General features: G+C 49.0%; 1 protein-coding gene across 1 annotated transcript; it reads right to left on the reverse strand.

Moving 5' to 3' along the window:
* Window positions 1–908: 908 nt before the first annotated feature.
* LOC117052221 (neuropeptide Y receptor type 1-like) lies at window positions 909–6,057 on the reverse strand. Its single transcript, XM_033159004.1, has 2 exons — window positions 5,906–6,057; window positions 909–2,991 (listed from the first exon to the last, which is right to left on the reverse strand). Exon 2 carries the CDS (start codon window positions 2,869–2,871, stop codon window positions 1,765–1,767), a length of 1,107 nt encoding a protein of 368 aa, XP_033014895.1. The 5' UTR covers window positions 2,872–2,991; window positions 5,906–6,057; the 3' UTR covers window positions 909–1,764.
* Window positions 6,058–15,101: the final 9,044 nt, after the last annotated feature.

Below are 15,101 nucleotides of genomic sequence, written 5' to 3' on the forward strand. Positions count from 1 at the left end.
AACTGATTACATCCTCACGTGATTGACATTTGCTCAGGCCATCCAATGAAAATGTGCCCTCTGAAGGCTAGCTCCTGTCCATTCCTGATTTAAATATTAAGGCTAAAATGATAATACCGTGCTGAACAGTCTCCCTGTGTTAGAAAAAAGGGGACACCAAGCTACACATCACTGTCCTCAGCTGGATTATGCAATGCCAGCACTCATTGACTCATCCTTTTAATGCAGTGCATTTTGCATCCAGAGAGTTTTCTCACCCCTTTCTCCCCAGTAAATGAGAATTGCTGATCATATAGTTCCAATAGGCAAATGAAGGCAGAGCTCTCAAAGCCAGAAACCCTCCAAGCTCCATGTCTTAATATACATTCCAAACTCATTAAGTCCTTTGCTTATATTAAATGGACTAATTTTCATGAAAATAAAAGGGCAGAACCAATCAGAACAATATATCATCTTTTTCAGTTTCTATTATGGAAACGCTTGCTTTATTATTATTCAAAAGAAAGAGAGAAGATCAAACAATGTTTCAATTGATGCAATTATAATAATAGGACATGATAGCAAGTTTTTGAGTGGGGCAAAACATTTCTTCAGGTGGGGAAAATGCAGACTAAACCATGCAGGGTGGGAAAGAGGAAGGCCTTTTAAGTTTTCTACCTTGGCCGTTGAGATGACTGGGAGGCTCTCTCAAAATCTTGCTGTATTACCCAGACATTTCATAATAAGGATTTCAGCTGAACCAGTTTGGATCTTACCAGTTCTATTTTTTAAAGCTCTTTTTCAACCAGGATAATTGCATTTGCAGGGAGATGGAGACTCACGTAGGGCACCATTTTCCTAGGTTCCTACCTTCAAATAATGCTTTTCAAGGAACACGTCTACCATGGATTCCCAGAACATTGCAGAGGACACCAGCCCATTGGTTCATCCAGCTCAGTGCTGCCTATATTGACTGGCAGTGGTGCATCTCCATGATGTGAGACAGGAGTCTCCTTCCAGCCCAGCCTGGAGATTGAACCCAGGACCTTCTGCATGCAAAGCAGATGCTCTACCACTGAGCTTCGGTCCTTGCAGCAGGGAACACATTTAGTTCATGTAGGGCAATAACCAGGTCTGTCGAGCCCAAGTTGGTCCATCTGAATGGAGAATACAACCTAGGACACACCCAATGTTCTCCTGAGTTCAGTCTAGCACAAAAAATCAGTAGTGCTGGGGAAGCTTTCTTTTGGGAAATGTTTATTTGCCATTATTAATCTTCTCTTTGAAGAACCATTTGTGAAGATCTGCTTCTAAATTGCCCAATGCCGATGAATGCAACTCTGGATGATTTATTTAGGGGCCCTTGGATCTTCTTGAGAAGCTAAGCAGACTGTAAGTTGCTTTGTTATTTTCCCAGAACTCACTTACAGTTTCCATCCGTTTTAGTGGAGTACAACCATATCCTCAAGTAAGTTTTCAAAGCTCCAAATGTTAAGATGAGTTAAGGGTCAAAGAGAATAACTGATGGGCAAGCTTGGATTTGAGCTCACACTGTTCCCCAATCCTCTGGGTCATTCCCTCCCCACCTCAGTGCATATTCTTTGTTTGAAGTGGGATACCCCAGACAATTGCAGATGATCCCTGATACAAGTTTGGTATGAGGTGGGTTGGGGGGTGGAGTAACCAGAGAATTGGAAATATGCAGACAACAGAGATACTTCCAGCTTGGCTCAGCTGAGAAAGGGACTGGTTGCTGTTGGAAGGCACTGCATGGGATCTTGGCAGTCACGCATGGGTAATGGTGCCAACCCCGCTATGGAGCGAGGCCTTGGAGATCTCAGTGCTGACTGTGGAAAGGGGGAAGCTTTCATACTTGTCCTTCTCACTGCTACAGCTGCAGCGATACAGCAATGCCTTGACTTCCTTTTGGAAATTGCTGTTGAGGAAACCATACATGATGGGGTTGATGCAAGTGGAAGCCATGGCTATAAGGTGGCAGATGGAGAAGATGAAGTTGTGGTAGCACACTGAGATCTTCTCAGGGTCCCAGTCATAGAGGGCATTGAAGACAGTGAGCGGAAACCAACAGGCGGCAAAAGCAACGACGATGCAAGCCAACATAACGTTGACCTTCCTGTGGCTAGTGGCCCGGGAACCATCCTTGGAGTGCTCCACCATGTCCTTGCGACGCTGAAGGCGCAGGAAGATGCGGAAATAGCAGGTCATGATGAGGAGCAGGGGCAGGCAGTACTGGAAAAGCAAGAGGAAGGTGGTGTAAGCTAGGCGATGCTGGTCCGATGGCCAATGCTCAATGCAGGCCACGTGGTTGGCAAACGGGTCAAAGGGAAGGCTTAAGTTTTGAAAGGGCTCGTTGGTCAGGATGGTGAAGGAGAGGAAAGGCAGGGAAATGAAGCAGGCCACCACCCAGGTAATGGCCACAGCCAGGTACGCATGGTTAGCTCCTGGCTTCCGCCCAGTCGGATTGATGATGAGCTGATGCCTTTCCAGGGCAATCCATACAAGGGAGAGGATGGAGACAGTGATGGAGATGCACTGAGCAAAGGGGCTGGCCTTGCAGAGTACTTCTCCTAAGATCCAGCGGTCCATCAAGGTGTAAATGACCGTGACAGGCATGCAAACAAGTGACATGAGGATGTCAGAGCAGGAGAGGTTGGCGATGAAGATGTTGGTGACGTTTCTCATCTCCTTCTGCTGGATGATGACACACACCAAGCAGAGGTTGCCAATCAACCCCACTGCAATGACTGCGCTGTAAGCTATGATCAGGAAAGTGCCGTTTCCCACAGAGTCGCTGCAGGACATGTCGTTTTCCTCTAGCAGGCTCAGCTGCTCTGAGAAGTTGAGGTAGAGGAGATTCATCAGCTGGTCCATGGCACGTCCCAACTCCACAGCAGAGATGGAAGGATGGAAAGCTCTCTAGTGCAGGTGGCAAAAAAGGTGGCAGCAGCAGCAGCTGTCCCTCCTCATGAGATGCTGCGCTCACTTCTTGCCCTGTGCCAAGGAAGAAGACATCCAGTCATTAGGAGGCACTTACTTATTGACTAAATTTATATATCGCCTTTCTTCTATGGAGCTCAAGGTGGCATAGAGAAGTGCCCAGAGGGCTCCTAGGATTGCTTCAGGCATTCTCTGCTGGTTTCCCCAGCCACTCTGGGTGGCTTACAACATATCTAAAAAAAATCCTTTAAAACTACCCTAAACAGAACTGCCTTCAGGTGTCATCTAAAAGTCAGATAGTTGTTTATTTCCTTGACATCTGAAGGGAGGGCGTTCCACAGGAAGGGTGCCACTACTGAGAAGGCCCTCTGCCTGGTTCCCTGTAACTTCACTTATCGCAGTGAGGGAACCAGCAGAAGACCCTTGGAGTGTCTGACTGTCCTAAGTGTCTGACTGAGTGATGGGAGTTGAGATGCTCCTTCAGGTATACAGGGCTGAGGCTGTTTAGGGCTTTAAAGGTCAAGTTGAGGCTCCAGTACTTTGGCCACCTCATGAGAAGAGAAGACTCCCTGGAAAAGACCCTGATGTTGGGAAAGATGGAGGGCACAAGGAGAAGGGGACGACAGAGGATGAGATGGTTGGACAGTGTTCTCGAAGCTACTAACATGAGTTTGGCCAAACTGCGGGAGGCAGTGAAGGATAGGTGTGTCTGGCGTGTTCTAGTCCATGGGGTCACGAAGAGTTGGACACGACTGAACAACAACAACAACCAACACTTTTAATTATGTTTGGAAACATACTGGGAGCCAGTGAAGATCCTTTAGGACCAGTTTTACAGTTTATCAGCTGGGCTGCCACTCCCAGACCCAAATCTGGTTAGCTTCACCAAGTGGTTGGCTGTATCAGGAGTCTTCAGAGCATGCCCTACTGCAGCCTTCACCAATCTGGCACCTTCCATATGTTCCCATTAATCCCAGCCAACTGATGGGAGTTGTAGTCCAAAACATCTGGAGGGTGCTAGTCTGGATCAGCTGCCCAAGGACTACTCATCTTCTGCCCCACATAGTTTAGTCTTACGGCCCATCCATACCTTGCCTTAATGCCCATTGGGAACCCCTTGTGCCCCCTTTAATTCCCCCTCACCCTGGTGACATTGTCCTCCAACTACCACACCAAATTTTCTCCTCCCTAAATCAGAGATTTCCTATGCAATGGATGTTGCAAAATCAGATTTTGAAAGCATAAGGAATCTCCAGATCTAGGGAGAAGAAAATGTGAGGCTGCAGTAGATAGAGGAGAACACCATGTGGGCTAAGGAGCCACAGGAGGCATGAGGGGATGACAAGACACACTAAGCTGAGGTATGGATGGGCCACACTCTGCAGTGACCCCACCTTATCCTAGAAGCTTGGGGTGGGTAAGAACACACTCACTGAAAATATTAAAAATGTGTTCTGCGTCTTGAGATAGCCCTCTCTTGTGGTTGCCATTTACTGTGAAGACAGACATGAGATCTTAAGAGTGAGTTATCCGCTTGCTGTTGAGTTCCTGTTCATTGCAATGGAGGCAGAGGAAATGAGAACACACACACATGCCGCCCCACCCTTTCTCTGCATGGCCTGGTACTCTCTACATTTTCCCATACAGTCCCCCCGCCCTGTTGCTCAGTAAAGTCACAGCCGTCACTTATTGTCTTTTCCTGCCCTCTGTTCTCATCTAGTCCATCAAGCTATGATCATGCAGCTTTGCAAATGAAGTCCACAAAAGTTACGAGCCTGCAAAAAAATTGTTCACAAGTCCCTGTCTAGTCATAGTGCATCTAAGGCCTGTAAAAAGGAAAACAAAATTAAGAGGGAGAAGACAGACTCTTCCAACCTAGAAAAGCATTCCTGCCAGAGGCAATTTTTACTTGCCACAGGCAAGCAGCTATTTTCAAGCCGAGTATCAGTATTGGTATCAAAATTTATTTCGGTCACAGACCAGCATAAGATAAAACATGTGGATAAACTGAACACATAAGACTTAAAACAGGTGAGGAGTAACTGCTGAGTAGGATATGGCCAGGCAACTATCACAAGCACCTGTTGGCCAGCGTCAGACCAGCAAGGAAACTTCCACCATTTACATCTGCAACATCCTCTGAAATGTTAAAAAAAAAAAACATTTTATTTCCTACTTCTTTCAAGGTAGAGATCTTGCCTACAATACTGTTTCCAATGCAGGACACCCAGGTAGTCTCTTAATGGTAAAATGGGAGGAAATGCAAGCAAGGCTGCTTCCGCTGGTGTCCACATCAACATCCCATTTCATGGACAGTTTGCTTTATTTGTAAAATGTTTGTCATTTGGAGCTTGTGTGCTTACTTCCTCCCCTTCAGCGCTGCAATGCACAACCTGCCCTCTTTCAGAAAAAGCTGCACAGGGCTGCCCTCCCCCAGCCCCCTTCATCCTTTCCTTTAGATTCCGAGACCAGCATTTAGTGGCAGGAAGGGATAGAGGAATGAATGCAGAGTAGTACCCTTCCCCTCTTGGAACTTAGCCTGCAGGCTAGCCTAGGAATGCCAGCGGTAGCTGGGGAGCAGGTGGCCACCCTTGTCTCCCACTCACCCCCAGCCCAGCAGGCCAACCGCCGACCACTGCCCAGACAGGTACGCACGCGGCCGAGCGGTAGATTGCTGCAGCTTTTGACGCGAGACGCGGATAGGTGGTTGGCATCCCTCCACTCTGCCCTAGCTTTGGAGAATTAGCTCTGAGGCTGGTAGAGGCTGGCAAGCCCAGCAGAAAATGCAGCTTGGGACTATTACACAAGTTCTAGTGCTGTTGCTGCTATAGGGTCAGGGGAGTGAGGTCGGTACTCCTGGGGCAACCAGCCCAAAGTGCAGCCCCCAGGTCTATGATGCATACACAAGCAAGCGCGCGTACAGGTACACACACACACACACACACACACACACACACCCCTCACTCACCTGATGCTGAACTAGTTCTCGTGTCAGCTCAGCCTCTTCTTAAACCCGGGCAGATCTGCTCTGAAATATGCTGCGACACCCTCCCGGTACACGTGAATGCGTCTCCTAGCTCAGGGGTCCTCTTCTTCTTTTCCCTCCCCCAAATGATGGGCTCCAGGTTTTTTTTGGGGGGGAGCAAGGAGACACCCAGCGAGAAGACTGCCTTAAGAAAAACTAGGGAAGCCCCCTGCCCCCCCCCCCGACCCATATAAAAAAACTCCACCCCTGGGAGGAGCGTGGCTTAGCCCCACCCGGGACTCTGGCTTCCAGGCGGAGAGGGGATGCTTCTTCCACGTGGGTACCACTCCTCTCCCCCGCCCAGCCGCGCGCTCCAGTCTCTCAATGTGACAGCACGTGAAGGGGGGCGGGGGGAGGCTGCTGTTGCTGCTGCATGCGGGGGCGGAGGTGCCCCAGATCCAGCTCTGGCAAAGGTTCAGCTCCCTGGCAGGCAGGCAGGCAGGCACGCAGGCAGGCACGCAGGCAAGCATTACTCAGGCGAGCATTGATGGGCGGAAGGCAGGGAGGTCAGGCGCTCCTGGGAGATCTCTAGGCGCTGGGAAGTAGATGGGCAAGGATTCCTGGCTCCCAAAGCGGTTTTGCAACTGGCGACAACACCGCTAAAATAGAGAAGGCTAAGGTGGAGTGAGCAAGAGTGGGTTTTTGTGCAGAAAGACTGCGAGCTCTGCTCATCTCTGGGATTCCAAACAAACCCCTTCTGCGCCAGGTTTCGGTGGGTGGTTTCTAGTAGGAAAGCAGCGAGTCGATCCTGCAAGCCAGAGGTCTTCCCTCTCCTGACAGCCAGGTGGTTGCATGCATGGCCATGCCAAGTGGTTAGGAGGAAGGAAGGGGCTTGGGTTCAAATTACCCACCCATGCCTGCAGAGAAAATTAAGGTATGTTCCCTCTTACTCGCCTTTTCTCTAAACTAAAGAGATCTAAATGCCGTAAAAGAATTGAAAGGGAGTTAGAAAGAGGCTTGACTTCCTAGGAGAACCTTCCCAATCCCTGAATGCTGTACATCTGTTGGATTGCAACCTGTAGTCCAAAATATCTAGAGGACACTAGAATGGGGGAGGCTGAGACAGACAAGAATTTGCTTCAGGGAGCTTTGAAAGAGGGAGTGAAACTATGATGCCTGCGCTTCCATCGCACTACTGCCTCTGGTAAACAGGTTTTGCAGGGGTGGGCTGTGCGGTTTCAAAAACCTGCAGAACCTCTTGTACCAAACGGCAGCAATAGAAGCACATCTGCACATGCTCTCCAGCCCTTTCCTCTCTCTCTCTTAGAAGCTGCTGTCTGCTTTCTGTCTAAAGACGCTTTGTGGCAGAAACCGGGGACTTTCTGATTCATCACCGTTAAGGTTGCTCTTAGTGCAGCTTCAGACATCACAATGCAAAAAACTGTTAGCTTGCCCACTGCTGTGGCACTGTGGCTGTTCCAGTCTCTTTGATGGGTATGCTTGGATGATGCTTGCATTTCCAAGCACCTGTCTGTCGTGTTCACACTTCAACTGCACATTTCTGAAGAATGTAGTTGAATACTGTACATAAAAACATGGTGTGTGAAGCTGCAGTTCCACAGGAGGCCTCTGGGTGGCCTCACCTTCCACCTTCGCTTCCTGGTGGCACAACAACAGCCAGTTTCCTGGGAAGCTAATGAGCTACTTCGGCGCCAGTGATGCCAATGTTGCCGCTGGGATTCATCAGCACAAATGCTCCTGCTTATCTGGAGGGTCAATCTATATTGATATTCACCTCAGTAAAAGACAGGGCCTGGTGTTGATTTAATTTTCTGAAGCAGTAAGTGCATTTGCTAGGAGGGAGAAAGCAGCCTTGTGTTTCAGGAGCACGTTTTTCAGGGCTTTCTACTCTTATCCATGCACCAACCCTTCTTCCTGCCTGCCTGCAGCAATCAGTCGAGTGCATGTGTGAATCAGCAAAGTTTAGTTAGGAACAATTTACACCTTGCGAACTTGCAAAATTAATTTAAATCAGCACTCATCATAGTTTTGAACACAACTCCAATCTTTGAGACTTCCAAGGGTGCCTGCACTTTCTCAGGATTTAGTTTTCATGGAATAAAGGTAAGTGGAGACTATAGTGTCTTTCAGATCTATGGTTTTATTTCTGCAGGTCTACAACATGAGCTTGTATATTGCTTCCCATTAGGGTTCCAGGGAAGGCCTCAGTGGCCACAGCCTGGGTTCCTAGGATGATGTGGCCTCCAGCCTGGAAGCTGGAGACACAGTGGCATATCTTGCTCCAGTGTCAGCCAAACCCAAACACATAACCTATGCATCTGCAGCTCACCTTGGCCTCATGTTCTCCACCCCAGGATGATGTGGCCTCCAGCCAGGTAATGTGGGGAAAGGCCACTCATTTGTCTCTATGGCAACAAGATGCAGATGGTGGGTACTTAGCTGAGTGGCTAAGGCTATGAACCTGACAGAGAAACTGATCAGACAGGTGTCCTGTTACAGAGTCCACCCCCACGGATACAGGATCCTCCATTAGAAGGGACCCACAGTATCTTCCAGTACTCCAATGTACCTTAGCCCTGAAACACAGAGCATAATGATAAAGAGGAAGATGCATCTGGGATGAAGGGCAGGGGTTTTGGTTCAGGTGGAGGATTGGGACTTCATGGCACATTGGACAACTGGTCCCTCTTTGTTATGGTGAAGAAGAAGAAGAAGAAGAAGAACCAGTTTTCCTATCCCTGGTGCCCTCTAATTGTTTTGAACTACATCTCCCATGCTGGCTGAGGCTGAGGCTGATGGGAGTTGTAGCCCAAACTTCAGAAAGACACCAGGGTGGGAAAAGCTCTTTCCAACATTCACTGCCAGGCTTTGGGTTCTGCTGGTGTCTGTGCTAAACTGCGTAGCCACCTGAAGCCAATCAGGGCTCTGGACAGTGTCGGCCAGCATGGCCAGAAAACTCCAGAAACCATTTGCTGGAAAGTCAAAGCCTCAGAAGCATGAGGTTGATGTCTCTGCTCAAGAAAGTGGAAGCAAAGGAGTTGCCAGGTCTCAGGGCTTGACCTGGAATGCCAGGGTTTTAGCTTCCAGGAGAAGTAAAGTCTGAGAGAAGGGACCCCGCGTCTTGGAGGCGGAAGGCTATTTTCTGCTTGGCTTAAGAGGTTTTGCCATTTTCTCCATCCCTCATCCTTCACCATGAGACACCTGGCCAAAACAGGCTCTTCCCTGGCCACCGTGGCCAGGTCTCATCCATGAAGATGAGCTCACCACACTGAAAGCATGGCTCGTGGTTGACATGAGCGAGGCCTCCATCCGCAGGGAACCACTCATTGTCACTCCCCACCCCCAGGGTTCCAGTGATCGACTTGGGGTCTAGAGCGTAGGGCAGTCCGTAAGGTATTCTGGGCCTAAGTTATTCAGGGCTTTGTACACAAGTGCAAGAACACTGGACTTGGCCCAGTAGCAGACAGGCAGCCAGTGCAGTTGAAAGAAGGCCACGTGAGCCTCAGACTGAGAAAACTGCGGCTTTGCCTAAGCACTGAAGCTCTCAGGGACCAGGGAGTGTAAGTGTGTGTGTGGGGGGGGGGGATAAATGGGGATGGAAGCTCCAGGCACCTGACTGGCATGGAGCCAGTGATGTCAATGGAACTTCCTGCCATTCTGTGAACTAAGGGAAGCCTGGCAGGTAAAGGATGCAGCTTGTCCAGGAAATGCCTTCCCTGCTATAGACCTGAGGGATTTCTCCAGTGGGGGACGGGCGGCATTCAAGGGACCCCACTGGAATGTGGGAGAAAGAGCAAGCAGAATGTTGATAGGAAGCCAAAAGAAATTCTCAGTTATTTATTTATTTTAAAAAAGTAGGAAGTGGCCTCTGCTAGTTTGGGAAGGGAAAGCAGAGGGTTGAAGTACAAGCAAGAATTTGATGCTACTCTTAGAAAATTCCTCATTAACATCTATAGCATAAAAGCTGCTAGGCTTAATTAATAGATGCAGCAAATAAAGCTTTGGCTTATCAATGAAATGTGACCAACTTTGAGGGAAGGCAAATTTTAATAAACTGGACTGAGAGTTAAAAGGTGAGGTGGCATGAGAGGTCTCTGAGGAGTGTGGTGCCCGCTTCTCTCCAGCCTCCTTTAACTCCCCCACCAACTTGGGCACAGTGGGGGCCGGGGGAGGCAATAGCAGCAGTGGGGGGGAGGCTGGCTTTTCTGTTTTGCCTCAAGCGGCAAAACATCCTGGCCACATTGGCTGGCGCTGGTGAGAGCAGGAGTCCAAGAGGATATGGTGGGACCCAGGTTCTCCATCCCAGATATAGTGGGTGAGCTGCCACTCAATGGGTGGCAACAGGTCCAGTGTTGTCAGGATTCAATCCAACTCAGACCTTGGAGAGCTTTGGAGCAAGAGGCTTCAGGGAACTTCACTGCAACTGAAGACCTGGTGCCAAGACAGCCAGGAGAGCCTCACCTCAGGAATACCTTTGCCCAAACATATAACAGCCCTGTCTTGATCCCAAATTCCCCCCTTTCCCCCCTCTGGGCCTAAGGAGTGAAGGTGGCTGAAGCCCAAGGAGCACACAGAAGGCTCTGTCACAGGAGAAAGGGTCTCCAGGAGCAGAGGGGAATCTCCAGCTTGTGGTCTAGTCTTGGCCACTAGGCAATTTTTCCCAAACCACACTCTCAGGTGATGGACCAGGTTGAGAAGTTCAAGTCTCTGCTGGCTGCTCATGCCAATTCCCCACAGCCAAAGCAGCAGGATTTTGCAGCACACATTTGATGAGTGGCCAATGTGTGTTTTAAATGCTGCTTCGTCCCTTGCAGAGAGCAGGAGTGAACTTTCCACTCACCAAGTGATGAGTGGAGACTTCAATCCTGCTGGGTGCTGCTTCAAAGTGCAGTGTGGGACTGTTTGAAAGCCCTTTTGCAAACACCCCCACATTGCTCTTTGAACCTCCAGTTTTTGTAGAGAAATTATTCAGCCAGAGCTAGTCCAGAGTGTTTCCCTATCCAAGCTGACAGTTAAAACACTTCACACCTCTCAGTTCAACTTATTCTGGGTCCCTCTGCAGCCTTCTCCTCACTCCTTTCTGCCACAGTTTCCCAACTCTGCTCTTCAAGACTTTCCAGTGTTCCAGCTCTCTTAAAGTGTTCCAGCCCTTTCTCTTCCTTGCAGCTCTTCAACTTCTCTAATTACACTATTGCCCAGCTTGCCTTTTATACAGCATTTTCACTCCTCTCCCCAGTGTTTCAGCCAGCTGAGCCTTGGTTACGTTTCTCTTTTATTGCTGTATTCCTAGGCTGAACCTTTTACCCTCCTGTGTATTTTTTACCTTCCTGTGAACTTTTGACCCTCCTGTGCAGAAGAGTCTCATCTAAAACCGAAAGCAGTCTATGGCTTCCAACCCCAAACCAAATACAATAGGGCTGTATGTATGTTGCAGTGCGGGGACTAAGAGCTGCTGGACATCTCTATATGTTCAGAGCACACACAGTAGCCCTGTGAGCTGGATGGCATGTTGCTCATTTGTGATAAACACGGGCTACATAACAGGGTTGTGTGCCAGAGAGGAAAGTGCTGCTGTGTTGGAATAAAAAATGTTAATGCATCTGTAACATGAAACAATAGAGTATAACTTAATTTCATCCCCAACCATGAGCAAAACAACCAAATACGAGTGAGATTCATTAGCTGGAGACGTCATGAATTGGCTAATTTACCATGTAAGAGATTTTCATCCTCTTAATTGAGGGAAATTGGTGTGTTTTCTCCCTTTGATGGAATGAGTCACTCTGGGTTTATTTCCTCTTCATTCCTTTATTAGTCTCATTAAAATTATTCATGTAGTTTTCAAAGCACCTTAGCCAGATTGGATCGATGATCTCCATAGCCTTGCTGTCAGGGTTGAGCCAGATGAGGAGGAGTGGTGGCAAGCCCCCCCTGGTGAGGCTGCACCCACGGAAGAACCTGGGGAAATGGAGGAGTTCATACCTGGAGAAGACTGGTGGCGGCACTCCTCGGAAGAGGAAGAGTCAGATGGAGAGGGGGAAAGACCAGAACAGGACGAGGAGGAAGTCGAGTCAGAATCAGGCCCTTGTGAGGAGAGAAACAGCCCTTCCCCTCCTCCCTTCTCAGCTGTAGAGCGTAGAGCTGAGAGACGCAGGGAACAATTAGAGGCAGCTGCAACTCGTAAGAGACGTGGTTGCAGGCCAGCTACTTAACAAAGGCTGAATGCTCCCTTCACTAGCACCTGCAACTGACATGCTGAGTGCGTGGTTGCTCTTGCTCATTCTGTTCCTGACTCCTGGCTTGTTCCTGACCCTCGGCTTGTTCCTGACCCTTGGCCTGTTCCTGACTCCTGGTTTGTTCCTGACTCCTGGTTTGTTCCTGACCCTTGGCTTGTTCCTGGTTCCTGGCTTTTCCCTGACTGACTTGGCTGGTTCCTGACTTGGACTGTTCTGACTTCGGCTTCTCCTGACCCCATACTGATACCTGACTTCAGCTGGCTTCTGACCCGGACTGTTCGACCTTGGCTTATCTGACTGACTGCTGCGCTACAGCACGCCAACTTGTTGGCGCCCTAACAGATTGCAGGTGTTCTTCCAACCCCTTGCGCTGTGAGTATGACGGAACAAGGGGTCACTGAGGGGATTCCGGCAACCCCTCCTACCTCTGCCCAAGCACAGATAGATGAGCTGCAGGGAGATTTGCTGCAAGCCAACCTAGTGCTTCAAGGGCATCTCCAGCAGTTAACTCTTGCTGTTAACAGCCAGCAAGCGCAGCATGGTGCAGCAGGAACCCCACCTCCTCGGCCACCCCCTGTGTTACCACCGGCAAAGTTCCGAGGGGACAGGCAAGAGTTCCCAGCTTTCAAGGCGCAGGCCTTGTTCCTGGTTCCTGGCTTTTCCCTGACTTGGCTGGTTCCTGACTTGGACTGTTCTGACTTCGGCTTCTCCTGACCCCATACTGATACCTGACTTCAGCTGGCTTCTGACCCGGACTGTTCGACCTTGGCTTATCTGACTGACTGCTGCGCTACAGCACGCCAACTTGTTGGCGCCCTAACGCTTGCCCCCTTCTCTGTTTTGGCTCTGGTTTAATGTAGTAACATAGGAAGATGTGTTATATGCCACACCCTCCAACATTTCTACGATGAAAATAGGGACGTCCTATTCCTCTGTCACCACCACCCTCACCACCACCACCATTAAAAAATTTATACCCGGCCCATCTAACGGGGTTGCTCCAGCCACTCTAGGCAGCTTCCAACACACATAAAAATATAATAAAACATTTAAAAAAAAAACCTTCCCTATGTAGGGCTGCCTTCAGATGTCTTTTAAAAATTGTGCAGTATCTCCTTGACATCTGATTGGGGGGGGGGGTGTTTCACAGGGCGGGGACCACTGATAGTCTGGTCAGTTCTTGTACTTGTACTTGCTATGGTGGGAGCGCCATCTTGTCTTTCCTCACAGGTGGCAAAATCTCTTGCTCTGGCCCTGCTCATTCACCTCCAAAGCTCCTATTCTTTACATATCCGGTAGCCCAAGCTTCGTTCAATGTGCAACTTAGCAAGTGCCAAGTCATTTCTGGTTGCTGTTACAGTTTACATGGAAACCTGGACTTGCAGGAACATTTTTTTAAGCTGATAGAAATCTCTCTCTCTCTCTCTCTCTCTCTCTCTCTCTCTCTCTCTCTCACACACACACACACACACACACACACAGAGAGTGCAACACAGGAATCTAGGTTATGGTATTATTATCTAGCCCTGTATTTTCTACACTGACTTCCTGTAAAGGGAAGTTTTTAATGGTTGTTTTATTGTGTTTTTAATATTTTGTTGGGAGCTGCCCAGAGTGGATGGGGCAACCTAGTCAAATGGCCAGCATATAAATAATAAAATTATAATAATAATAATAATGAATAATAATAAGGGTTTGGCTTCTTCAGTCCATAGCTGTCAACCTTTCCCTTTCTTGTGGGAAATTCCCTTATTATAGCATTGGGAAACAGCAGGGAGGGTTGACAGCTATGCTTCAGTCATGGTCTCTGCTTCCTTGAAGAAGGACTTCTGGCAAGAGATGGGCTGCACCTCACAGCGGCTGGCAAGAATGTGTTTGCTAAGAGTCTCCCAGACCTGATCCAGAGAGCTCTAAACTATATCTTGAGGGGGAGGGAGATGACATTACAGACGTGGGGAGGGGAGCCACAGCTGTCAACCCTCCCTGCTGTTCCCCACTGCTATAATAGGGGAATTTCCCACAAAAAAGGGAAAGGTTGACAGCCATGAGGGGAGCACCAGTGTTGGAGCGGCCCCCACCCACTGGCTGGCCAGCTCTGAGGGTGCACTTGGTGCCCTGCAAGCCCAGCATCGCTTTGCAAGTCTCACAAAAACAGGGCTGGGCTGACAGGGGGCCGTGACCTGTGGCATCCTTCTCAGCTGCCCTCCAGCTGGAGGTTCCCTGAGGAGGAGGATGCAGCAGCTCAGGAGCCCAGCACCACTCTTGTTGTTCAACTCCAAGCAATTTGGAAATACTGTAGCCACACTCCTCTTTGCCTGCAGAAAGTAAGAATTGCTTCCGGGGAAAAGGTAGGGAAGTTTTTGTGAACTGGATGAGAATGTGATTTGTCCCCCCCCCCTTTTTTTAAAGTCCACTTGATGTGCCACAAACAACTTACCCTGGTATGGTGGGCGAATAACTTACATGGACCAATTTGCGAGGCTGGTGACTAACTTCACAAATCAAACACGCTGCTGAAGCTGATGAAAAATCGACACCTTTCATAAATGTTAGGTTTGCAAAGTGAGTCAGTGGATAGATGGGTGAACAGGAGAGTCCCCAAGGCCCTGAAATGCAAGTGACCAGAGAGTCTGTAACACTCCTTGGACAGTGCTGGTTTTGAATAGGAATAGGCTATTGCATAGCCAAGAGCTCTCATGCCAACCGAGAGTTCGTGGGAGGGTGTGTGTGTGTGTGTGTGTGTGTGTGTGTGTGTGTGTGTAAATGGGCTTTAGTCCATGAAAACCTCTGCCAAAATGGATCTGCTAGTTTTTAAGGGGTCAGGACACACTTTTGCTATTTTGCTACTACAGACCAGCACAGCCCCTCCCCCCATTAGCATCAACTATATCTTAGGTGTAGAGATTTACAGAGGCACCTCAGGTTACATACGTTTCAGGATA

Source organism: Lacerta agilis, chromosome 8 (genome assembly GCF_009819535.1).
Source record: "Lacerta agilis isolate rLacAgi1 chromosome 8, rLacAgi1.pri, whole genome shotgun sequence".
Lineage (NCBI taxonomy): Eukaryota > Metazoa > Chordata > Lepidosauria > Squamata > Lacertidae > Lacerta > Lacerta agilis.